The sequence below is a fragment of the Pristiophorus japonicus genome, chromosome 1 (genome assembly GCF_044704955.1).
Source record: "Pristiophorus japonicus isolate sPriJap1 chromosome 1, sPriJap1.hap1, whole genome shotgun sequence".
Taxonomy (NCBI): domain Eukaryota; kingdom Metazoa; phylum Chordata; class Chondrichthyes; family Pristiophoridae; genus Pristiophorus; species Pristiophorus japonicus.
In genome coordinates, this window is record NC_091977.1 from 309391609 (window position 1) to 309418208 (window position 26600).

Consider the following 26600-nt stretch of genomic DNA (forward strand, 5'->3'; position numbering starts at 1 on the left):
TTTGAGTCTTAGTAGGAATTACTCAGTATTTCATCCTTCTGACATGAACAAAATGAGTACCAGGATGTGGGAGGACTCTGCGCATTTTTGTCACTTGGTCATAAAGTGTTGGCAATAGAAATGAAAATCAGTCAGGTTTCATGCTACCATCTATCTGTCTGTCTCTCTCTATCTCTCTAAACATATATATTTTCTTAATGACTAAACTATAAAGGGAGAGGGAAAATATTTCATCCTATTCCTCTGGGCTGGATTTAAGAAAGAAAGATTTGTATTTATATAGCACCTTTCATGACCGCCGGATGTCTCAAAGCAATTTACAGCCAATTAAGTTATTTTTTGGAGTGTTGTCATTGTTGTAATGTAGGGAACATGGCAGCCAACTTGCGCACAAGCAAGCTCCCACAAACAGCAATGTGATCATGACCAGATAATCTGTTTTTTTTGTTACGTTGATTGAGGGATAAATATTGGCCAGGGCACCAGGGTTAACTCCCCTGATCTTCTTTGAAGTTGTGCCATGGGATCTTTTGCATCCACTTGAGAGAGCATATGGGATCTCAGTTTAATGGGGCCAAGTTTCAGCCTGAGTTGCTCCTGTTTTTTTGGAGCAACTGGTTTAGAATGGAGTATCTTAGAAATTTGAATTCTCGGCATTTAGTTTGCTCCAGTTCTAGTCAGTTAGAACAGTTTCACTTTGGAACAGCATTTTTTTTTCAAAAGGGGGCGTGTCCGGCCACTTACGCCTGTTTTCAAAGTTTCAGCAGTGAAAACTTACTCCAAACTAACTTAGAATGGAGTAAGTGAAGATTTTTGTACATTCGAAAAAACCTTGTCGACACTTTAGAAAATCAGGCGTAGGTTACAAATTAGGCGTAGGGAATGGGGGGGGAGTTTAAAGGGAAGTTTACAAACATTAAACACTTCAGTTTTACAAATAAAGAGCCATCATCAATAATAAATGATAAATACATCAATAAATCAACCAATAAATCAATCAAAAAAAATTAATAACAAATAAATTAAAAAAAAAAAAATCAATAAATAAAACATTTTCTACTTACCGACTGCAGCACCGACACAGCGTGCTGGGACGCCCCCCCCCCCCCAGAGTGTCTCTATCAGTGTCTCTATCTCTCTGTCTGTCTGTCTGTGTGTGTCTCTCACTCTCTGTCTGTCAGTGTCCGTGTTTCTGACAGCGAGGGGAGGGGGAGAAGGGGAGGTGGAGAAAGGGAGAAGGGGAGGGGGAGAAGGGGAGGGGGAGGAGGAGGGGGGAGGGGGAGAAGGGGAGGAGGAGGGGGAGGGGGAGAAGAGGGGTGAAGGGGGGAGGGGAAGAAGTGGGGAGGGGAGAAGGGCGGTAAGGGAGAAGTGGGGGTGGGGGAGGGGGAGGAAGGAGGAGGGAGGTAGAGGGGGTGGGGTGGGGTAAAAGGGGTAGGGTGGGGTTAGAGGGGGGTGGGTAGAGGGGGTGGGAGTAGAGGGGGGTGGGGTGGGAGTTGAGGGGGGTAGGGGGGTGGTGGGGTAGGAGGAGGGGGAGGAGGGGGGTGGGAGGTGGGGAGAAGGGGGGTGGTGGGGAGGTGGGGGAGGAGGGGAGTGGTGGGGTGGGAGGTGGGGGAGTGGTGGGGTGGGGGGTGGGGAGGAGGAGGGTGGTGTGGGGGGAGGAGGAGGGGGTGGGGGGAGGAGGAGGAGGTGGGGGGAGGAGGAGGAGGGGTGGGGGGAGGAGGAGGGGTGGGGGGTGGCAGAGGGAGGAGGAGGGGTGGGGGGGAGGAGGAGGGTTGGGGGTGAGGAGTAGGGGTGGAGGTGAGTAGTAGGGGTGGGGGGGGAGGAGGAGGGGTGAGGGGGTGGGAGGAGGAGAGGAGGGGTGGGGGAGGAGGAGGGGTGGGGGGGTTGGGAGGAGGGGCGAGGAGAAGGAGGGGCGAGGAGAAGGGGGAGGAGGAGGGGGAGAGGGGGACAGGAGGGGGGAGGGTAGAAGGGGGGGAAGGGGGAGAGGGGGAGAAGGGGGGGAGAGGGGGAGAAGGGAGAGAGGAGGGAGGGAGGGAAGGAAAGCGGGAAGGAGAGAAATAGAGAGGAGGGAGAGAGGAGAGAGGAGGGAGGGAGGGAGGAAGGTTAGGAGAGGAGGGAGGGAGGGAAGGAGAGGGGGAGGGAGGGAGGGAAGGGAGAGAGAGAGTCGCAGAGGTCCGGGGCGGGGGGGGGGGGGGAGAAAGTCGCGGAGGTCCGGGGGGGGGGGGGGGGGGGGAGCGGGGGTCGGGTCGCCGGGGGTGGGGAGCGCGGGGGTCCGGTCGGGTGGGAGGAGCCTTATTCATGCAGCCCCAGTGAGGCCATTCGGCCAGGGCTAGGGGCTGCATGCTTCGGGCCCCTCCCACAGTTTTGGGCGCCTGGAGCTACTGCACATGCACGCCCACTGTAGCGCGCATGTGCAGAGGTCCCGGCACTGTTTTCAGCGCAGGAACCTGGCTCCGCCCCCTACAGCTTGTGCTGCGCCACGCCCAGCTCCAGAGGACCTGCAGGGAGCCGGAGAATAGGTAAGTTTTTTTTAGGCGCACTTTCTGGCGCGAGAAACGGGTGTCCAGGTCCGAGCTGCACCGTTTTAGGCGCGGCCCGAAACTTGGGCCAAATGTCTCATCCAAAAGACAGCACTTCCAATAATGTAGGACTCCCTCAGCACTGCACTGGAGTATCAGCTTAGATTTATGTGCTCAAGTTCCTGGAGTGGAACTTGAACCCACAACTTTCTGACTCAGAGGCAATCCAGGCGCTATCCACTGAGCCACAGCTGACACTAAAATTACACCTGGGTTGCATATTTGTTACGTAAATCCAGAAGTGAAATTTTTCCATCCTCTATGACTTGAAAACTCTCCAGCAAGCAATGTTCTGAAACTGATGTGGATTTGCAAACAGAAGTCCTGATTTTAACTCAAGGCCCATAACTAGACAGCAGGGGGCAAGGCAAGCAGGAAGCCCCATTGTGATTTAACTCCCATGCCTCTTTTCTATATGATTGGCGGGTTGCCCACCGGATTGCGAAGGAAATCGCACAGCCCTGTCCAATTTGACTGCGAAATTTCTGACAGAGCTTATCTAAAGGGGGAATGCACCTCTTAAAGCAAGGTCGATTCCTTACTTTGAATTTTCATTGCAATAGTGACACAATTCTATTGACACTGGAATTGGTGAATTCTGGTGTCAACTGTGACTCAGTTGATGGCATTGTCGCCTCTGAGTCAGAAGGTTGTAGGTTCAAGTCCTGCTCCAGAGTGAGCACAAAAATCTAGGCTGACACTCCAGAGTATTACTGAGGGAGTACTGCACTGTCGGAGCTGCCGTCTTTTGGATGAGATGTTAAACCAAGGCCCTGTCTGCTCTCTTGGGCGGACGTAAAAGATCCCATGGCACTATTTCGAAGAAGAGCAGGGGAGTTATCCTCGGTGTCCTGGCCAATAGTTATCCTTCAATCAGCATCATTAAAACAAATGATCTGGTCATTATCACATTGCTGTTTGTGGGAGCTTGCTGTGTGCAAGTTGGCTGCCGCATTTCCCACATTACTACAGTGACTACACGCCAAATGTACTTCATTGGCTGTAAACCGCTTTGAGACGTCCGGTGATCGGTGAAAGGCATTATATAAATGTAAGTCTTTCTTTCTTTTACAAATGAGTCATTGGGCTGCCCCCTCCCAGGTTTTCTGATGTCTCCCTGGAGGTCTTGGTGGTGGAGGTCAGGTAAGTGGAGCTGAGTCCACGGCCAGATCAGCCATGATCTTTTTGAATGGCGGAGCAGGCTCGAGGGGCTAGATGACCTACTCCTGTTCCTAATTCTTATGTTCTTTTGTTCTTATGTATACTATAGGCTCGCTCAGCATCAGACAGACTTCTAGATGCGTATGCAACCGGTTGGAGGTTGCCCGACACATTGGCTTGCTGTAACACACAGCCGACCCCGTACGATGAGGTGTCGCAAATTAGCACTAAATGTTTACATGGGTCATAGTGTACAAGTAACTTATTTGAACATAGCAGGTTCCTGGCCTTCTCAAAGGCTGTGTCTTGAGATTTGCCCCAAACCCAGTCGTCACCCTTACGTAACAACATGTGCAAAGGCTCGAACAACAGAAAGGGAAGATAGATTACGAAGGTAAACTTGCGCAAAACATAAAAACAGATAGTAAAAGCTTTTACCGATATATAAAACGGAAAAGAGTGACTAAAGTAAATGTTGGTCCTTTAGAAGATGAAAAGGGGGATTTAATAATGGGAAATGTGGAGATGGCTGAGACCTTAAACAATTATTTTGCTTCGGTCCTCACAGTGGAAGATACAAAAACCATGCCAAAAATTGCTGGTCATTGGAATGTGGGAAGGGAGGACCTTGAGATGATCACTATCACTAGGGAGGTAGTGCTGGACAGACTAATGGGACTGAAGGTAGACAAGTCCCCTGGTCCTGATGAAATGCATCCCAGGGTATTAAAAGAGATGGCGGAAGTTATAGCAGATGCATTTGTTATAATCTACCAAAATTCTCTGGACTCTGGGGAGGTACCAGCAGATTGGAAAACAGCTAATGTAACGCCTCTGTTTAAAAAAAGGGGCAGGCAAAAGGCAGGTAACTATAGGCCGGTTAATTTAACATCTGTAGTGGGGAAAATGCTTGAAACTATCATTAAGGAAGAAATAGCGGGACATCTGGATAGGAATAGTGCAATCAAGCAGACGCAGCATGGATTCATGAAAGGGAAATCATGTTTAACTAACTTACTGGAATTCTTTGAGGATATAACGAGCATGGTGGATAGAGGTGTACCGATGGATGTGGTGTATTTAGATTTCCAAAAGGCATTCGATAAGGTGCCACACAAAAGGTTACTACAGAAGATAAAGGTACGCGGAGTCAGAGGAAATGTATTCGCATGGATAGAGAATTGGCTGGCGAACAGAAAGCAGAGAGTCGGGATAAATGGGTCCTTTTCCGGTTGGAAATCACTGGTTAGTGGTGTGCCACAGAGATCAATACTGGGACCACAACTGTTTACAATATACATAGATGACCTAGAAGAGGGGACAGATTGTAGTGCAACAAAATTTGCAGATGACACTAAGATTAGTGGGAAAGCGGGTTGTGTAGAGGACTCAGAGAGGCTGCAAGGAGATTTGGATAGGTTAAGCGAATGGGCTAAGGTTTGGCAGATGGAATACAATGTCGGAAAGTGTGAGGTCATCCACCTTGGGAAAAAAAACAGTAAAAGGGAATATTATTTGAATGGGGAGAAATTACAACATGCTGTGGTGCAGAGGGACCTGGGGGTCCTTGTGCATGAAACTCTTTTGAGTTTACCTGAAAAAAAACATAAACATTAAACCATGCCACCCGCCTGGGTGACACAGCAGACATTTTCAAGGCCCCTTTTTTTTTTCCTTTTTTTGGTTTTTTTTTGTGTTTTTCTTTTTTTTATTTTTTATTTTTGGGGCACTTAAATCACAATTTTTCACCAGTGCCCCCTATAAAAGGGAAGGGGGACACTAAAAGCACCGGCAATTAAAACAAATTAAACTTTAAAACGTAAAATCAAATTAAAATTTGGTTGCCGGGCGTGATGATGCACTCCAGTCCCTCCGGTGCCCACCTCTCGCGGAAGGCCGCGAACGTACCGGTGGACACCGCGTGCTCCATCTCCAAGGACACCCTGGACCGGATGTAAGAGCGGAAGAGAGGCAGGCAGTCAGGTTGAACGACCCCCTTGACCGCCCGCTGCCTGGACCGGCTGATGGCACCCTTGGCCGTGCCCAGGAGCAGTCCTACGAGGAGGCCTTCGGACCTACCCGCTCCCCTCCGCACAGGGTGCCCAAAGATCAGGAGAGTGGGACTGAAGTGCAGCCAGAATTTCAGGAGCAGCCCCTTCATATAATGGAACTCCTTGTGCATGAATCCCAAAAGGTTAGTTTGCAGGTGCAGCAGGTAATCAGGAAGGCAAATGGAATGTTGGCCTTCATTGCGAGAGGGATGGAGTACAAAAGCAGGGAGGTGTTGCTGCAACTGTATAAGGTATTGGTAAGGCCGCACCTGGAGTACTGCGTGCAGTTTTGGTCACCTTACTTAAGGAAGGATATACTAGCTTTGGAAGGGGTACAGAGACGATTCACTAGGCTGATTCGAGAAATGAGGGGGTTACCTTATGATGATAGATTGAGTAGACTGGGTCTTTACTCCTTGGAGTTCAGAAGGATGAGGGGTGATCTTATAGAAACATTTAAAATCATGAAAGGGATAGACAAGATAGAGGCAGAGAGGTTGTTTCCATTGGTGGGGGAGACTAGAACTAGGGGGCACAGCCTCAAAATACGGAGGGGCCAATTTAAAACCGAGTTGAGAAGGAATTTCTTCTCCCAGAGGGTTGTGAATCTGTGGAATTCTCTGCCCAAGGAAGCAGTTGAGGCTGGCTCATTGAATGTTTTCAAGTCAAAGATAGATAGATTTTTAAGCAATAAGGGAATTAAGGGTTACGGGGAGAGGGCGGGTAAGTGGAGCTGAGTCCACGACCAGATCAGCCATGATCTTATTGAATGGCGGAGCAGGCTCGAGGGGCTAGATGGCCTACTCCTGTTCCTAATTCTTATGTTCTGATGTTCTTAACATGCTCAACCCGGGTAGAAAGTTACCAAAATAGTTGAGGAGTCCCAGGAACGAACGCAGCTCTGTCACATTCTGTGGTCTGGGTGCATTCTTGATGGCCTCTGTCTTTGAGTCCGTCTGCTGCAATCTTTCTCCCCAAAAATTCAACTTCTGGTGCCAGGAAAACACACTTGGAGCATTTCAGTCTGAGTGCCACTCTGTCTAGGCGACTTAGAACCTCTTCCAGGTTGTTAGGTGTTTGATGGTGTCATGGCCGGTGATCAGGATGTCTTCTTGAAACACAACGGTGCATGGAACAGATTTCAGCAAACTCTCCATGTTTCTCTGGAAAATGGCTGCAGCCGAGCAAATCCCAAAAGGGCACCTGTGGTGTATAAACAATCCTTTGTGTGTGTTGATGCATGTCGGTCTTTTCAAAGATTCAGCCAGCTCCTGTGTCATGTAGGCAGAGGTTAGGTCTGTTATGTCCTTCGATGCTCTAGTAATGATTTCACTAGGCAATGTGTTGTACTTGAACTTGAACCGTTTGGTGCCATGTGTTGCTCCATCAACGCTGCACCTTGTGGTCTGGCCGCGGCCATCTTTTTCTTCAGCGCCTCACCTCGAGGTTTGGGCGCCACCTTTCCAACATCCACGATGTCGACTGTGGTGATCCTCTTCTCCCCCAGTTCTGCCTCCGAAGCTGGGATTACCTGTACAGGTGTGCCTGGCCTAGTATAAAAGGCAGGCCACCAGGTGTGATCCTCACTCTGGAGTTAACTAATAAAGGACTAAGGTCACTACAGTTCAAATACAACACATTGCCTCGTGGAGTCATTACTAGAGCAACTAAGACCACAACACCGGTGGTATGACGTTTCATACCGCCAGGTATCGCTGGGACGGAGTGTGCGCGATTTTCATCAGTTTTTTCTCGGCGGTATGCCGAGCGGAGTGTAGTAGGCGGTGTGCGAGCAGTGAGTCCTTTTCACTCGGGAATCTCCGGGTCCCGAGTTCTGTGCACGTGCATGCTGCTGCAAAGCTCCGCCCCCCCGAGAGACACAGACCAGAATCGACAGAGACTGTCGGCCTGAGAGCGCAGTGCAGGTAAGTTGGGGGGGGGAGATCGCTATTTCGGGGGGAGATCGCTACTTCGGGGGGGAGATCGCTACTTGAGGGGGGGGAATAGATCGCTGTGGGGGGTGGAAGAGACTGGGGGGGGGGGGGGGTGACAGTTAAAAAAAATGTTCACAGGTGAAGATGCATCTTGCCAACACAAGATTGACTTAAAACCACCTTTTCCAGTGCGGTCTGCAGGGTCGGCAGTATGTCGGTGGTAAGTCATCAATTTGGCAATTTTGGGCGGTATGTCGGCGGTGTGCATGGGCGGACGGTATACATACCACCTGGTGGTATGTCGCTGATGAATTTCCCGCCGGGCACTATGTGGGTGGTACGTAGGTATTTTTCGATCAATTTCGCGATTTTGGGTGGTATGTCGGTGGTCCACGGGCGGTATGTCCACCAATTTCGGGCCCAAGCACTGTGTACAGAAGGCTTACACATCTCCACTTTTCAACAGCCATGCACTAACTCACAGCTTTTCTTTCTGTAGGACAAGACATTGCATAATGGGAGGAAGAGGCCCAAGCCCGAGGGGAGGAATACTCAACATTATAGTCCTCACCCGAGCAAGAAGCTCTGGGGAATAGTGGGCTAGGCAGAACCATGATGATCGGGGAGGGCGAGGCTGGCAGCTTACCTGAGCAGGGTGCCAGCATATTACTTGTAACCCTTCATTCACCTCAGCAAATTTCACAACTTCAAGCTGCATTCTCAAGACAGTTGCCTGCTTAGATCCAGCCTCTCAGTGTCACACTAACTCTTCTCTTTTTTCTCTTTCTGCTAGGTCCTTCACAGCAGCCTCATGAAGAAAACACCTCGCAGAAGAACAATCTCCTGAGAATGCATTGTTACATGCCCCATCCCTCCCAAGCCCCGGCAAGATATTGAGCGCTCTGTGCGACTTAGCTAGTGAGCCGGGGTGGTCTGCACATGTTGAAATACCAGGCATCAGTGAGCAGCAGCAAGTGTGGGTGGCAGGGGCTGCCCAGGAATGATCCCGCCGGAGGGCACAGTCCTCTCCCAGCTGCAACAGTTGCCATCAGAAGAGGAAGACGATAGGAAGACGAGGAAGCAGCAGAACAAAGAGGGCCACTTCAACACCTTGCAGCAAGAGATGTGAGAGATCAGTTTATTACTCAGCTCATTTCCCCGCCCTGAGAACTTACATTGAGGCCCCCTGTGTTAACAATCCTTGTTACATCCTTCACCAGTCCCTTAATCCTGCATCAAAGAACATTGAAATCATTCGACCACCTTCTATCTGTATGACTTACTGACAGTGCAGACTCAGCAGTCGCTATGAAACCACACTGCAGACCAAGGTCCTGAATGTGATAAAGGTGATACATTTAATGGTAAACATAATAATTGCCTTCCATTCATTTCTCACCCAAGTGGCAACCCACATGGCCTTTTTTATTCCAAAGCAAAATACTGCGGATGCTGGAAATCGCAAATAAAAACAGAAAATGCTGAAATACTCGGCATGTCAGGCAGCATCTGTGGAGAGAGAAACAGAATTAATGGTTGGAATTTTCCCATCAAAAAACAGGTGAGTTTGGAGCATGGGGGCAGTTAAATTGTTAAAAAATAGGAACCCCGACACGATCCCGTCTGCAACCTGCCCTCTCCCGATTTTGCTGGAGGCAGGATGGGTGACCAAATCCGCCCCCCATGATCAACGATCCCCCCCCACGATCCCCGAGCCCCATTCCCGATTGTCAACCCACCTCCAACCAATTGCAAACCCCCTCCCGATTGTCAACCCATCTCCCGCCAATTGACGACCTCCCTCCCATGATTCCTCTCCCAGACCGACCCCTCGCAACTGAGGCCTACCTGCCCGCAGCCAGCCAGCCTCACAAGCTGGCCAGCTGCAGGCGGGAAACCAAGCCTCACATTCAAATTTGACCCTGCCAGTAAAGTCAGCAGAGCCTGTGGGAAACCCAGCCTCCTGGGTTCCCACCCGCATCGGAGGCTCCCCGCTCCCAACCAGCCTGCCCGAAGGAAATTCCGGCCAACATTTCAGGACTAGGACTGGGAGATGCGGCCGATGTCTCCTGTAGCAGACTGCAAGGAGTCATTGGCAAAGAAGTTAAGTGCTGTGCTGGCTTTGACAACCAATGGAAAAGCATGTCCCCCCTCCCCGTCCAGCAGCCAGCAAGTCATTGCAGGAGGCTGCAGCGGTCTCCAACAGCCTACTGATGTGCCACGTGCTAGTCAGAGTAGGAATCGCAGGATAGCTCAGATTAATACGTGGCTTGAGGAGTGGTGGAAAATGGAGGGATTCAAATTCCTGGGACATTGCAACCAGTTCTGGGGGCGGTGAGACCAGTACAAACCGGATGGTCTGCACCTGGGCAGGACTGGAACCAATGTCCTAGGGGGAGTGTTTGCTAGTGCTGTTGGGGAGGAGTTAAACTAACATGGCAGGGGGATGGGAACCTATGCAGGGAGACAGAGGGAAATAAAATGGAGGCAGAAGCAAAAGACAGAAAGGAGAATAGTAAAAGTGGAGGGCAGAGAAACCCAAGGCAAAAAACAAAAAGGGCCACATTACAGCAAAATTCTAAAGGGGCAAAGTGTGTTAAAAAAACAAGCCTGAAGGCTCTGTGCCTCAATGCGAGGAGTATTCGGAATAAGGTGGACGAATTAACTGCGCAGACAGCAGTTAACGGATATGATGTAATTGGCATCACGGAGACATGGCTCCAGGGTGACCAAGGTTGGGAACTCAACATCCAGGGATATTCAACATTTAGAAAGGATAGTCAGAGAGGAAAAGGAGGCGGGGTGGCGTTGCTGGTTAAAGAGGAAATTTATGCAATAGTAAGGAGGGACATTAGCCTGGATAATGTGGAATTGGTATGGGTGGAGCTGTGGAATACCAAAGGGCAGAAAAAACTAGTGGGAGTTGTGTACAGAACACCAAACAGTAGTAGTGAGGTTGGGGACAGCATCAAACAAGAAATTAGGGATGTGTGCAATAAAGGTGCAGCAGTTATCATGGGCGACTTTAATCTACATATTGATTGGGCAAACCAAACTGGTAGCAATGCGGTGGAGGAGGATTTCCTGGAGTGTATTAGGGATAGTTTTCTAGACCAATATGTCGAGGAACCAACTAGAGAGCTGGCCATCCTAGACTGGGTGATGTGTAATGAGAAGGGACTAATTAGCAATCTTGTTGTGCGAGGCCCCTTGAGGAAGAGTGACCATAATAGAATTCTTTATTAAGATGGAGAGTGACACAGTTAATTCAGAAACTAGGGTCCTGAACTTAAGGAAAGGTAACTTTATAACAGTATGAGGCGTGAATTGGCTAGAATAGACTGGCAAAAGATACTTAAAGAGTTGATGGTAGATAAGCAATGGCAAACATTTAAAGATCACATGGGTGAACTTCAGCAATTGTACGTCCCTATCTGGAGTAAAAATAAAACGGGGAAGGTGGCTCAATCGTGGCTAACAAGGGAAATTAAGGATAATGTTAAAACCAAGGAAGAGGCATATAAATTGGCTAGAAAAAGCAACAAACCTGAGGACTGGGAGAAATTTAGAATTCAACAGAGGAGGACTAAAGGTTGAATTAAGAGGGGGAAAATAGAGTGCAAGAGGAAGCTTGCAGGGAACATAAAAACTGACTGCAAAAGCTTCTATAAATAGTGAATAGAAAAACATTAGTGAAGACAAACGTAGGTATCTTGCAGTCGGATTCAGGTGAATTTATAATGGGGAACAAAGAAATGGCAGACCAATTGAACAAATACTTCGATTCTGTCTTCACGAGGGAAGACACAAATAACCTTCTGAATGTACTAGAAGACAGTGGGTCTAGTGAGAAGGAGGAACTGAAGGATATCCTTATTAGGCGGGAAATTGTGTTAGGGAAATTGATGGGATTGAAAGCCGATAAATCCCCGGGGTTTGATAGTCTGCATCTGACGGGACTCGACAGGTTAGATGCGGGAAGAATGTTCCCGTTGTTGGGGAAGTCCAGAACCAGGGGACATAGTCTTAGGATAAGGGGTAGGCCATTTAGGACTGAGATGAGGAGAAACTTATTCACTCAGAGAGTTGTTAACCTGTGGAATTCCCTGCCGTAGAGAGTTATTGATGCCAGTTCATTGGATATATTCAAGAGGGAGTTAGATATGGCCCTTACGGCTAAGGGGATCAAGGGGTATGGAGAGAAAGCAGGAAAGGGGTACTGAGGGAATGATCAGCCATGATCTTATTGAATGGCGGTGCAGGCTCGAAGGGCCGAATGGCCTACTCCTCCACTTATTTTCTATGTTTCTATGTTTCTATGTAATGCTCCTTGGTCAGAGCCAAAAAAGAAACTCTTGGCCTGTATATTGTGTGCTGGGTATGACCTGCTATGTGTGCTCCCCAACTGATGTCTTCTAATAGGCCCAGCTGCTGCTCCTCTTCCTCCAACTGTTATTCCATCCAAATAAAACTGGCAATAGTAACCCCAATAACAAGCAGATAGAAATTATTGATAGATGGCTTGCATCCTAGGGTCTTGAAGTAGCGGCAGGGATAGTGGATGCATTGGTTGTAAGTTACCAAAATTCCCTGGATTCTGGGGAGGTCCCATCAGATTGGAAAACTGCGAAAGAAATGCCCCTATTTAAAAAAGGAGGCAGACAAAACGCAGGAAACTATAGACCAGTTAGCCTAACATCTGTTGGAGTCCATTATTAAAGAAGCAGTAGCAAGACATTTGGAAAAGCATAATTCAGTCAGGCAGAGTCAGCATGGATTTATGAAGGGGACGTCATGTTTGACAAATTTGCTGGAATTCTTTGAGGATGTGATGAACAGGGTGGATAAAGGGGAACCAGTGGATGTGGTGTATTTGGACTTCCAGAAGGCATTTGACAAAGTGCCACTTAAAAGGTTACTGCACAAGATAAAAGGTCACAGGGCTGGGGGTAATATATTAACATGGATCGAGGATTGGCTAACTAACAGAAAACAGAGAGTTGGGATAAATGGTTCATTCTCGGGGTGGTAATCCGTAACTAGTGGGGTGCTGCAGGGATCAGTGCTGGGACCCCAAATATTTACAATCTATATTAACGACTTGGATGAAGGGACCGAGTGTAACGTAGCCAATTTTGCTGACGATACAAAGATGGGAGGAAAAGTAATGTGTGAGGAGAATACAAAAAACCTGCAAAAGGACCTCGCCAGGCTAAGTGAGTGGGCAAAAATTTGGCAGATGGAGTATAATGGAAAGTGTGAGGTTATGCACTTTGACAGAAAAAGTCGAAGAGCAAGTTATTATTTAAATGGAGAAATATTGCAAAGTGCTGCAGTACAGCGGGACCTGGGGATCCTTGTGCATGAAACACAAAAGATTAGTATGCAGATACAGCAAGTGATCAGGAAGGCCAATGGAATCTTGGCCTTTATTGCAAAGGGGATGGAGTATAAAAGCAGGGAAGTCTTGCTACAGTTATACAGGGTATTGGTGAGGTCACACCTGGAATATTGCGTCCAGTTTTGGTTTCCATATTTAAGAAAGGATATACTTGCTTTGGAGGCAGTTCAGAGAAGGTTCACTAGGTTGATTCCGGAGATGAGGGGTTGACTTATGAGGAAAGGTTGAGTAAGTTGGGCCTCTACTCATTGAAATTCAGAAGAATGAGAGGTGATATTATTGCAATGTATAAGATTATGGGGGGACTTGACAAGGTGAATGCAGAGAGGATGTTTCCACTGATAGGGGAGACTAGAACTAGAGGGCATAATCTTAGAATAACGGGCCGCCCATTTAAAACTGAGATGAGGAGGAATTTTTTCTCTCAGAGGGTTGTAAATCTGTGGAATTCGCTGCCTCAGAGAGCTGTGGAAGCTGGGTCATTGAATAAATTTAAGACAGAGATTGGCAGTTTCTTAACCGATAAGGGAATAGGGTTTATGGGGAGCGGGCAGGAAAGTGGACCTTAGTCCATGATCAGATCAGCCATGATCGTATTAAATGGCGGAGTAGGCTCGAAGGGCCATAATGGCCTACTCCTGCTCCTATTTCTTATGTTCTTATGTATTGAGGGTAAGTAAGGCAAAACAATATCAGAAAAAGACAATCTGGACGCTGTAAACTCTCCTGGCAATCCAAATGGCACATGGGTCACTATGATCCAATTACCCGCAGGATCAGAGCCCCTGAGAGACCAGTCTCGCTAGGATTTCCTGGTAGGTTGGGCAGTGGGTGAGAATTCTGAGGTACTGGGTTACAATGGCGCTGGGGTCCTAATTGCGTTATAGGAGCCTGATTTACATGTATTTGCGAGGTTCCCACCCGTCTCTGGTGCTTTGGCTGACTCAGAAAACTGTGCGGCTTTATTGCGGCTTACAGGAAGGCAGCGGTAAGTACTCTACTGCAAATGTAACTGCCCGCCTCATTCCCATCAGACATGTTTAAAATTGGGCCTAGAATGTATTATGAAATGGATACAGAATATTCAGTGCTGAAGTGATTATACAACAGTGGTTGAAAATGCTAAATTTGCAGGGCTGTGAGGAAAGAGTAGGGGAGTGGGACTAATTGCATAGCTTTTTCAAAGAGCCAGCACATGCATGATGGGCCGATTGGCCTCCTCCTGTGGTGTATAAGTCTATGGCCCCAAGTTTCCACATGTTTTGCTCCTGATTTTTAGGAGCAACTGGTGTAGAACGGAGTATCTTAGAAATCGGAATTCTCGTCATTTAGTTTGCTCCAGTTCTAGTCAGTTAGAACAGTTTCACTTTGGAACAGAATTTTTTTTTCAAAAGGGGGCGTGTCTGGCCACTTACGCCTGTTTTCAAAGTTTCGTCAGTGAAAACTTACTCCAAACTAACTTAGAATGGAGTAAGTGAAGATTTTTGTACATTCGAAAAAACCTTGTCTGCACTTTAGAAAATCAGGCGTAGGTTACAAATCAGGCGTCGGGAATGGTGGGGGTGGGGGGGGGGGCTTAAATGGAAGTTTACAAACATTAAACACTTCAGTTTTACAAATAAAGAGCCATCATCAATAATAAATGATAAATACATCAATAAATCAACCAATAAATCAATCAAAAAAAATTAATAAGAAATAATTTTTTTTTTTAAATCAATAAATAAAACATTTTCTACTTACCGACTGCAGCACCGGGAGCCCTCCAACAGCGTACTGGGATCCCCGCCCCCCCCAAGTGTGTCTCTGTCAGTGTCTCTGTCTGTCTGTCTGTGTCTCTCATTCTCTGTCTGTCAGTGTCTGTGTTTCTGACAGCGAGGGGAGAGGGAGGAGGGGGGTAGAGGGAGAGAGGGGGGCGAGCAGAGGGAGGGAAGGGGGAGGGATGGGGGAGAAATGGGGGAGGGGTGGGGGAGAAGGGGGAGGGGGGGAGAAGGGGGAGAAAGGAGATGGGGGGGAAGGAGATGGGGGGAAGGAGATGGGGGGGGAAGGAGATGGGGGGGAAGGAGATGAGGGGAAGGAGATGGGGGGAAGGAGATGGGGGGGGAAAGGAGATTGGGGGGGGAAAAGGAGAAGGGGGAGGGAGGCTGAACGGACCGGGCCCGAGACTTCGGGCAGGGCCCGTCCCCAGCACCAGATTTACAGGTAGGTGGCGTTGGGTCGGGTCGGGGGGGTGGTGGGAGGGAGAGAGGGAGGGAGGGAGAGGGAGGTCGGGTCGGGGAGAGGGTGGTCATGTCGGAGAGAGGGAGGTCAGGTCGGATCCAGTCCGGGGGCGGGGGCGGGGGGAACCGGGAGTCGGGTCGGGTCCAGTCGGGGGGGGGGAGCGGGAGTCGGGTCGGGTCCTGTCCGGGGTGGGGGGGGGGGCGGGGAGAAGCGGGAGTCGGTGTTGGGTCCGGTGTGGAGGCGGGAAGCGGGAGTCGAGTTAGGTCGGGAGGAAGCAGGAGCTGGCCGTGGGAGGAGCCTTATTCACACAGCCCCAGTGAGGCCATTCGGCCAGAGCTAGGGGCTGCATGCTTCGGGCCTCTCCCACACAGTTTCGGGCGCTTGGAGCTACTGCACTTGCGCGCCCACTGTAGCGCATGTGCAGAGGTCCTGGCACTGTTTTCAGCGCAGGGACCTGGCTCTGCCCCTTACAGCTCCTGCTGCGCTGCGCCGAGGGCCAGAGGACCTGCAGGGAGGTGGAGAATACGGAGGGTTTTTTTAGGCGCACTTTGTGGCGCGAAAAACGGGCACCCAGGTTGGGACTGCGCCGTTCTAGGCGCGGCTCGAAACTTGGGCCCATTGATTCTAACAACAACAACTTGTATTTATATAGCGCCTTTACTGTAGTAAGAAGTCCCAAGGCGCTTCACAGGAGCATTATCAAACAAAACTTGACACCGAGCCATATAACGAGATTTTAGGACAGATGAATTCGTTTTCAAGGAGCGGCTTGAAGGAGGAGAGAGAGATAGATAGGCGGAGAGGTTTAGGGTGGGAATTCTTGCACTTAGAGCCATAAAGAAAAAAGACTTGCATTTCTATAGCACCTTTCATGACCACCAGATATCCCAAAGCCCTTTACAGCCAATTAATTACATTTGAAGTGTAGTCACTGTTGTAATGTAGGAAACCTGACACAATGCATGCGTGACACAAAACTCCCAAAGCAAATGCTTTACTCGGAACTCCTACATGGCAAGTGAGCCCCAGGTGGGCAGAGGAAACGTTTCAAGGACACCCTCAAAGCCTCCTTGATAAAATGCAACATTCCCACCGACACCTGGGATTCCTGGCCAAAGACCGCCCTAAGTGGAGGAAGCGCATCCGGAAGGGTGCTGAGCACCTCGAGTCTTGTTGTCGAGAGTGTGCAGAAAACAGGCACAGGCAGCGGAAGGAGCGTGTGGCAAACCAGTCCCACCCACCTTTTCCTTCAACAACTGTCTGTCCCACCTGTGACAGACTGTAATTCCCGTATTGGACTGTTCAGTCACCTAAGAACTCACTTTTAGAGTGGAAGCATGTCTTCCTCGATTTCGAGGGACTGCCTATGATGATGATGATGATGTAGGAAACACGGCAGCCAATTTGCACACAGCAAGCTCCCACAAACAGCAATGATATAATGACCAGATAATCTGTTTTAGTGATGTTGATTGAGGGATATTAACCTTGACACTGGGGCTAACTCCCCTGGTCTTCTTCGAAATAGTGCCATAGGATCATTTACGTCCACCTGAGAGAGGGGACGGGACTTCGGTTTAACATCTCATCTGAAAGATGACACCTTCGACAGTGCAGCACTCCCTCAACACTGCACTGGAGTGTCAGCCTAGTTTTTCGTGCTCAAGTCTCTAGAGTGGGACTTGAATGCATACTTCTGACTCAGAGGTGAGGGTGCTACCAACTGAACCAGCGCTGAAGGCATGACTGCGAATGGTAGCATTGAAAATCGGGGATGTGCAAGAGGCTATAATTTGGAGGCGCGCAGAGCTCTCAGAGAGCTGCCGGGCTGGAGGAGGTTACAAGGGTGGGATGGGGCGAGGCCATGGAGGGATTGGAAAATAAGGCTAAGAATTTAAAAATTGTATGGAATCTTGTTTCGACGGTTAATCTTTGAACCCTCATTTAAAAAAGTTTTAACATTCATAAATAATTGCTGTTAAATCCTGAATGCAAGGTTATCACTGGAAATACCCTTGAGTAGTTGCAGCTTCAGCAACTACAGTTGTTTCATTGAGCTAACAATGCAGTGTAATCTCACAGTGTTATTTATGGATTGTGGGTGGGTATCACACTATGCCACTGCCCAACCATTTAATATCGTGCCTTTGGCCCCATTTGCACAATGAGTAAGTACGCCAGTCAACTAAGACTGCAGCCCGGCAGCATCTTAGAATAGGAGTGTTTGAAGGGCATGTCCGTTCAGTGTAGAATGAGCCTGGAGAGCACTCATGTTCCCTAAGCTTCATAACAAACACTGCATGCAGAGGCACTGGGCAGTCATCCAAAGTTGTTCAGTGAGGGCAGCCCATTTCCACTGCACTGAAACCCTGAGAAGGAATGTTTTGCCATCACATCTAACCTGTGTAAAAAAAAAAGACAACTTAATTAACACAGGACCAAGTTCAAGCTGATTTGTTAGATCCAATTCATATTCCTTCCTCTGTGTTCCTGGACTGGATTTTCCTCATTAGTGCCGGAAATGCACTAGAACTGTTCTTCAATCAAAAGAAAGCACTGTTCTTAAACCCGCTGGAGTTATACGACCAATAACCCGGCACTTTTCCTCAGTGAACCGTCATTATATATTCGCCGTGCCCTCCATAAACTGTTCACCTCTTGGAGAGGATGGGGGAGGGGAATCCAGTGCTGTTGCTGTAGCAACTGAAAGGGTTGAGGCAGCCATTTTGTGATTGTAATCATGTGACACAATGCAATGTCTGAGGCTGGTGTTTGTTAAGGAGACCAAGTACACCCTGTTAAAGACTCTTCAGCGAAGGTGTTACTGTCTGTAATCCATCAAAGGAAGAGACAGTTTAGGCCCCAATGGAAGGAGGCCCTATGGAAGGAGATGGCACTCACTCCCATCACAACTCTCTACTTCTTCCTCACAGGGCAAATGGTCCACAGCCAGAGAAAAGAAGTACCACCTTAATCCCCACAAGGCTCTCGATGCAATCAACAGGCAACCATTTCAGATCCTCCTTCTGTTGTAGAAGAGCCAGGAGTAAAAAAAAGACTTGCATTTATATAGCACCTTTCACAACATCCCAAAGCACTTTACAACCAATGAAGTGCTTTTGAAGTGTAATCACTGTTGTAAGGTAGGAAACGCAGCAGCCAATTTACACACAGCAAGCTCCCATAAACAGCAATGAGATAAATGGCCAAATATCCGCACCCCCACTCCCCAAATCAGGACCAGAAGAATATCTGTCAGTACGTTTTTGTGGCAGGTAGCCCACAGTGGTCCTCAAATCCCCGATGTTCCTCCAGTGGCCACCCCAGGAATGACTGTAAAAAGGGCAGTCAAATGGTGTCCCAAAATCAGTATGAGCATCAGATTATATAGCGAGAACATGCAGTCCTGGTATATCACTGTTATGTATGTATGTCAATGTATGTACTGTAACACTAGACCACTGAATGTACCTTCACATTGTATACACCATACTTGTACCACCAGAGGGTGCTACTGCTGGAGACCTAAGGGTCACCTGCACACTGCAGGTAACCCAGTATAAAAGGGAGCTCACCTCTTGGTGTCCTCATTCTAGGAGCTGCACTAAAAGGACTAATGTCACTATAGTTCAAGTACTATACCCTTACCTCGTGGAGTCATTATTTGAGTGCTTGCATTTACTACAACTGGCGACGAGGTTACGAATTTCCATGCTTAACATGTCTAACCTAAGCAACTTCCAACAATTCACTGATGGGGAAGATTAGGATGCCTTTGTGGAAAGGCTCGAACACTTTTTCATCGCGAACAACTTGGCTTGAGACACACCGACCTCGCTGGTGGACAAGCGCAAAGCCATCGTGCTCAGCAGTTGTGGGCCCAATGTCCACGGCCTCGTCAGGGACCTGCTAGTTCCAGCAAAGATGACAACCAAGACTTATGTGGAACTCGTAACTATAATACAAGAACAACTCAAATCTAAAGAGAGCATCCTCACAGCCAGACAGCAGTTCTACACCCACCGGCGGCCCGAAGGCCAAGAAATTGCTAAATATGTGCAGATCTGAGAAGATTGGCTGCACCGTGTGATTTTAGCCATCACCTCACCGAAGCACTAAGGGACATCTTCGTTATTGGAATCGGCCACAAGGGCCTCCTCCATAAACTGCTCTCTGCGGACACTGCGGTCACCCTGCAGAAGGCAATCAAAGTGAGCCAGGCATTCATGATTTCAGTCTGCGACTCCAAGAGGATGATGACTCACACCCAGGACTCTAACCCGATGAGTACAGTGAACCGAATGGTACCTTTCAGAGGCAAGACTGCTGCCCCAAGTCCCACAACCCTGAGTCCGCCACATGGGGCCAACCGGCTAGCCCCGAGCTGGCGCTGTGGAGGAAACCACAGGGCCCACCAGTGCCGATACAAAGACTATACCTGCAAAGGCTGCAACACTAAAAGTCACCTTCAGCGAATGTGTAGAAGAAGTTTCACTCACCGAGTCGCTGAAGAGTTGGCCGATCACCCGGGCTCAGCGCTGATGAAAACGAAGCTGCTCAGCCCCTAGAAGAGGTGTATGGAGTGTATACCTGCTCTACTGAGAGTTCCCATGGAAAACGGAAGTAGAAATCAATGGTGTTCCAGTCTCGATGGAGTTCGACACAGGGGCGAGCCAATCGCAGATGAATCAGATGGCCTTCGAGAAACTCTGGGACAATCCCGCCAAACGACCCAAAATGTCCCCAATCCAGGCGAAACTGCTCACCTACACAAAAGACACCGTCCCAGTCGTTGGCAGCATGGATGTCCAGGTGTCCCATGGTGGTGCAATGCACAAGCTACCTTTGTGGATCGTTGCTGGTCATGGTCCAACGCTGCTAGGAAGAAGATGGATGAAGCAAATCCAAATCTGTTGGAGAGGGGAAGGCCTCCAGGCTCCGGCGATCGACATCCCATGTGGCCCCAAACTTGGATCCATCGCAGCACGTGAAAATCCTACCGTCTGACTCGACTGCGTGGCGACGACACAGACTGCACAACTCAACGGCGAGATGATCCAACCTGAACGACTAGACCTCATCATCCGGGCTCCAGTGACAAGACTCTGAGGGAAGAAGATCGGCGCAGAAGGTAGATTCCTGGCTTTCGTGGCAGAGCCTGGGGAGAAAAGGATCACGCAGCCTACCTCGTGGAGAGAAAGAAGATGGCACCCACACCACGAGGTGAAGCACCTGAAATCAAGATGGTCGCGACCAGACCACGAGGGGCAGTGTTGAGGGAGCAACACGTGTTGCCGAGTGGCGAACCGGATTGGGGTAAAGATTGCAAGGCCCTCTTAAAGGAGACCAGCAACCCAAAACCATAACATGTACTTGCTCCACCACTGCGGAATCCTCAAACAGTGACATAACCACATGGTCTATGTATGGGTGGGGGGGGTGCGGATATGGATGTGTGAAGCCATAAACACATGGATCACACCCGGAACCCACACAACTCTCACCACAACCTTCAACCGTCCAATACTGGCCACTTCCCCATGTCATGGCAATAAGGACTTGGGGAAGACTTAGGGGGAGTGTTGTTATGTATGTATGTCAATGTACGTACTGTAACACTAGACCACTGAATGTACCTTCACACTGTATACACCATACCTGTACCACCAGAGAGTGCTACAGCTGGAGACCTAAGGGTCACCTGTACACTGCAGGTAACCAAGTATAAAAGGGAGCTCACCTCTTGGTGTCCTCACTCTAGGAGCTCCAATAAAAGGATTAAGGTCACTACAGTTCAAGTACTATACCCTTACCTCTGGAGTCATTATTAGAGTGCTTGCATATACTACAATCACAAGCTGTGATTCAGTGGTCCTTGCAAGCATATATTATGATGCTATGAACTAGAATCATAAATAGAGGAACCTACATAGGAAAGAGTGAGATAAGCCATCAGTAAAGGCATATCATATTTCTCATTCATCAAGTTTGTCAATTAGTTATTAATTCATTCTTGCATGCGCATTAGTTAACTGTAATGTCAAGTGTCATATCTGCCTAGGGAGTGAGACACAAACCCATAAAAGCCGACAGCTCAAATGTCCTCAGTATAGACAAGGAATTAGACTAAAATGCAACGGGGCAGGGGCTTGTTCTGATTTATGCTACAAATGTATCTACTATCAGAGAGAAACCAAAAGTAGACAACCGCTCAGTTTGCAGCAGTGATGGATTTAGAAATGACTGATAAAAACACTGACAATGTAATATTTATTTTCAGGGGGAAGGAGGGACATGACCCCCAGAACAGTTTGATTCTTGACACTTTCCACAGCCCATTTTCTAGGATTTTGGTGTCTGCTGTGATTTTGCCTTTCAAGCAAAAAATAATTTATCTTGGAACGTTCACGGGCATTTCAATTATGTCAATAAAAGGGGTTACATTTTTGTCTTCATCGCACGATTGGTCGTCTGACGGAACGGATCGCCTGCCCATTATAGAACCGCCTGATTCCATCCTGTGTGGCGAAGACCGTGGGGGTTGAAATTGCCCCCCATCCCTTTTGGGGCACATAATTCGAATTATCACAGCGAGTCGGATGGAGGATCCGGAAAATTCGTCTCTTTAACTTTTTCACTGCCTCCCAGCACTTTGGAGCGCTGCGAGGCCTAGCAAGGCCTCCATAGTGCCTACTGGGCCACCAGGGAGGGCTTCAGCTGGGCCAGTAGCCTGGCATCCAAGAGGGGGGTGCCGGGCTGCTTTTTGGTGGCCCGGCCATACCAGCGGTTGCCATTGTCGGGCCGACTGCAGAGTCGATCGACAATTAAAAGAAAATGGCAGCCGCAGCGGTGCGCCCTCCCCTTTAAGGGCCGACAAACTGCCCAGCCACTGGCAGCTTCCTGATTTTCGAAACCGTTGGGAGCACCGACCGATGGCGACTGCGCTCCCTCGGGACAATTTCCCCCGTGAAAAGGAAAAGGGGTCTCCACCAGTCAGTAAGGGGGGGGCGTCGGATGGCTGGGAAACACAGAGCACGGCGGAAACCTGTTTCCGTCACCCCTGGCACGGGGGTGATTCCGGATGGGTTGCACCATCCACCTGCCCCCGGTCGGAAAGGCCTTACTGTCCCATTAGGTAACGGGCCTTAAAAAAAGGGGCAATTTCGGCCCTCAAAAGTCACCCCAAGTAGTTGTACACAGCATCTTACCAGCACAGAAGGAGACCATTCTGCCCATCGTGCCTGTGCCGGCTCCCTGAAAGAGCTATCCAATTAATCCCATTCCCCTGCTATTTACCCATAGTTCTGGAAAGTTTTCCTTTTCAAGTACAGTGAAACCTGTATAAACAGATACTGCTCAAAAACGGACACCGGCAAAAAGTTCAAATAACTTGCAGCGTATCAGATACAAGAGGCATGCTGAAACCATGGACACTTGCAAATTACAAACTACATACAGCCTTCAATGCACCAGGCCCTTTACACTTTAAAACACGGGACACAGCCTGACATCACACCTTCAAATGTTCAAAGTATACACTATAGCTGAGTCTGAAGATTGTGATGGGTGATGGATTGTCATGCATTCATTTTTGTCCCTGCTGGTATTGGGATTTGAATCCCCCACGGTTGCTGTCAGTACAAACAATGACCATTTTGAAAATTATGACACCAGCAAAAGGGACAGCTGATGTCTTCCCTTTCATAGAACTACATAGAATTGCATAGAATAGACAACATAGAAACTGTCCATTCAGCCCAACCAGCCCATGCTGACGTTTATGCTCCACTCGAGCCTCCTCCCATCCTTCCTCATCTAAACCTATTAGCATAACCTTCTATTCCCTTCTCCCTCATATGCTTGTTTAGTATTTTTTTAAGTGCATCTATACTATTCGCTTAAACCATTCCCTGTGGTAGTGAGTTCCACATTCTCACCACTCTCTAAGTAAAGAAGCTACTCCTGAATTCCCTTTAGTTTTGCTCTTTCCCACAAGTGGAAACCTAGTGATATGTTCTTACTATACAGTATAAATGTACACGAGGCTCATACTGGAGAGAAGGTCACTCTGTGACCAGTTACCTTTATTACCAAGCCCTCAAGTGATGAAGGTGGGTGGAGCTTCCCCTTTTATACCTGAAAGTCCAGGTTAGGAGTGTCTCCCACAAGTTCGCCCCCTGTGGTCAATGTTCTCAAGGTGTACAACTTAGGTCAGCTTATACATGGGTTACAATGATAGTTGAATACATGACACCTAGTGCCTGGTTTGCTTTCTTATGGCCTTAGTAACCTGCGTCACTACTTTTAGCGATTTGTGTATTTGTACTCGAGATCCCTTTGCTCCTCTACCCCATTTATGTGACCCCATAATATGCGACCTCCTTATTTTTCTTACCAAAATGTAATACCTCACACTTCTCTATGTTGAAAGTTATTTGCTGAATAGATGCCCATTCTGCAAGTTTATCAATGCCTTCTTGTAATTTGTTGCGGTCCTCCAATTTGGTGTTCGTCTGCAAATTCAGAAATTGTGTTGTTGATTCCAAAGTCTAAATCGTTAATATAAATTGTGAACAACATTGGTTCCAGCACTGATCCATAATTAGGTGTCTATAATTTACAGGTTTCATTGTATATGTATACATTTGATTGGTAATTGAAAATTACTATTGAATCTACTTGCACCACCTTTTTATGCAGTGCATTCCAGGAACAGGAGAAGGCTATTCAGGGCCTCAAGCCTATTCTACTATTCAATTAGATCATGGCTTATTTGTACCTCAACTCCACTTAGCCGCCTTTGATCCCTATCCCTCGATACCCTTACCTAATAAACATTTATCGATCTCAGTCTTGAAAATTTCAATCAACCCAACATCCATAGTCTTTTCAGGGAGAGAATTCCAAATTTCCACAACACTTTGTGTGAGAAGTGCTTCCTGATTTCATTCTTGAACGGCCTAACTCTAATTTTAAGATTACGACCGCTTGTTCTGGATTCCCCCCACCAGAGGAAATAGCTTCTCTCTATCAAATCCCTTTATCACTTTAAACATCTCGATGAGATCACCCCTCAACCTTCTAAATTCAAGGGAATACAAGCCAAGTTTATGCAAACTTGTAAGGACTTCAAGGCAATATTATTAGGTACAGTTGCATTCACTTAGCATCTTAGCCCAGATATATAGGGCCCAAGTTTTGGGCCGCACCTAGAACGGCACAGCCCTGACCTGGACGCCCGTTTTTCGCGCTGGAAAGTGCGCCGAAAAAATACTTGCATAGTCTGTGGCTCCCTGGAGGTCTTCAGCAGCTTGGCGCGGCGTGCACTGAACAGCAGGGGGCGGAGCAACAGACTTGCGCCGATTCTACAAGTAGTGGAGGGGCGGGGCTAATTTAAATTAGCAGTGACACATAAACATTGGCACTCGGCCATTTTTAAAGGGACTAGAGGAAAAGTGAAGATTTGTCTCGTGGACCCCTGGAAAGGCTTGTGATTTAATTTTAGTGATTTTTTTGTGTCTGAAGGAGTGCTTTTAGCAGCACTGTTGAATAAATCACCAGCTGAAATCAGTGAGTGCAGCTTTTCGCTGCTAAACTTGCAGAACAGGTGCTGCATTGGTGCATTCAAATTGTGCGTTTTGAAAAATAAGAGTGTCAATTAAACTTTGCAATGGAACCATGTCCACCAAGAACAAAGAATTTCTTGCATGAGGAAGTGGAGATATTAGTCAACGTCACTGAGCAGAGATGGCAGGAGCTAGATACCAGCAACGGTGGTCGCATAAAAGTGCCACCTAAAGAAATGAAGAAATGCTGGAACCAAGTTGCAGAAGATTACTGCGCAGTGGTGCATACCATTAGATCTGGAAGCCAGTGTAAAAAGAAATGGCACGACCTTGGTCAAGTAGTTAGTGTAAGTAATATTTTCCATTTTTAATGTAATGGTAATTGTAACCTGGCTATCTGTTTGTCCCACCTTGCAGAAAGACGCACTCTGTAAAAAGTTATATTTTACTCTTTGCAGAAGAAATTGGCCCACAACAAAAGGGAAGCAACTCGGACAGGAGGAGGCACGCCCAATCTGCATCCACTGACACCCTTGGAACAGAGGGTAGCTGCTATGATGAGTCGTACATGGAGAAAAGCAATCAGTACAGCACAAGCTGGGCCCACACACGAGGAAGAGGGCAAGTCCTGAAAATGCATCTTGGCCCTTTAAATCAACCTGCTGCCTAGCCTGCTATGTGTGAGAGTACTCATGCCACCCACCCTGCCCCCTCCCTTGCTGTTAAACATTTGACTGTTCTGATGTATTTTGCAGAACATGATGATGATGATGTTGATGATAATGCAGCTGCTGTTGCTGCTAACCCTGAGGATCCTGAGGATACAGAACAAGAACCAGTACAACCAGATGCGGACGATCCAGACTGGATGTTGGCAGCGATGACTGAAATGTCTGCAGGGGAGAGCTTCCAAATTAATGTTTATGAGCCCCCATCAAGGGGCATCAGAGTTTCAACCCCTAGCATAGGTTTTGGTTCTACCTTTCATGGTTTGGATTCCGATGTTGCGGGTCCCAGTGGTGCTGCTGGTATAATGCAGCATTCTACAGTCAGTGCACTACCGTCCCAGCCTGCACCTCCCACTCGCATAGATTCTGGTTCCACCTACTATGGTTTCAATTCTGACTTTGCAGGTCCCAGTGCTGCTGGTGATATCATGGAGCAGTTTACACCCATTCACCCACCATCCCAGCCCATGGCTCGCACTCGAGTGCTGTCATCTGGAACACCAAGCGCTCCACCTTCCCAGCCCGTGCCTTGCTCTCCTTACTGCTGTCTGGAACACAGAGTGTCCCACCATCCCAGCCCGAGCCTCTCTCTCTAGTACTGCCGTCTGGAACACCGAGCGTCCCACTGTCCCAGCCCGTGCCTCTCTCTCTAGTACTGCCGCCTGGAACACCGAGCGTCCCACCGTCCCAGCCTGAGCCTCTCTCTCTAGTACTGCCGTCTGGAACACCGAGCGTCCCACCGTCCCAGCCCGTGCCTCTCTCTCTAGTACTGCCGCCTGGAACACCGAGCGTCCCACCGTCCCAGCCCGTGCCTCTCTCTCTAGTACTGCCGCCTGGAACACCGAGCGTCCCACCGTCCCAGCCCGTGCCTCTCTCTCTAGTACTGCCGCCTGGAACACCGAGCGTCCCACCGTCCCAGCCCGTGCCTCTCTCTCTAGTACTGCCGCCTGGAACACCGAG

General features: G+C 48.4%; 1 protein-coding gene across 1 annotated transcript in view; it reads right to left on the bottom strand.

Annotated features, from left to right (window-relative positions):
- Positions 1-9059: 9059 nt before the first annotated feature.
- bloc1s5 (biogenesis of lysosomal organelles complex-1, subunit 5, muted) overlaps positions 9060-26600 on the bottom strand; it is a 158493-nt gene continuing 140952 nt past the window's right edge. The window contains exon 7 of the mRNA XM_070888559.1: positions 9060-9234. Within this exon, the coding sequence (XP_070744660.1) occupies positions 9151-9234 (84 nt within the window). The 3' untranslated portion in view covers positions 9060-9150. The remainder of the gene's footprint in view (positions 9235-26600) is intronic.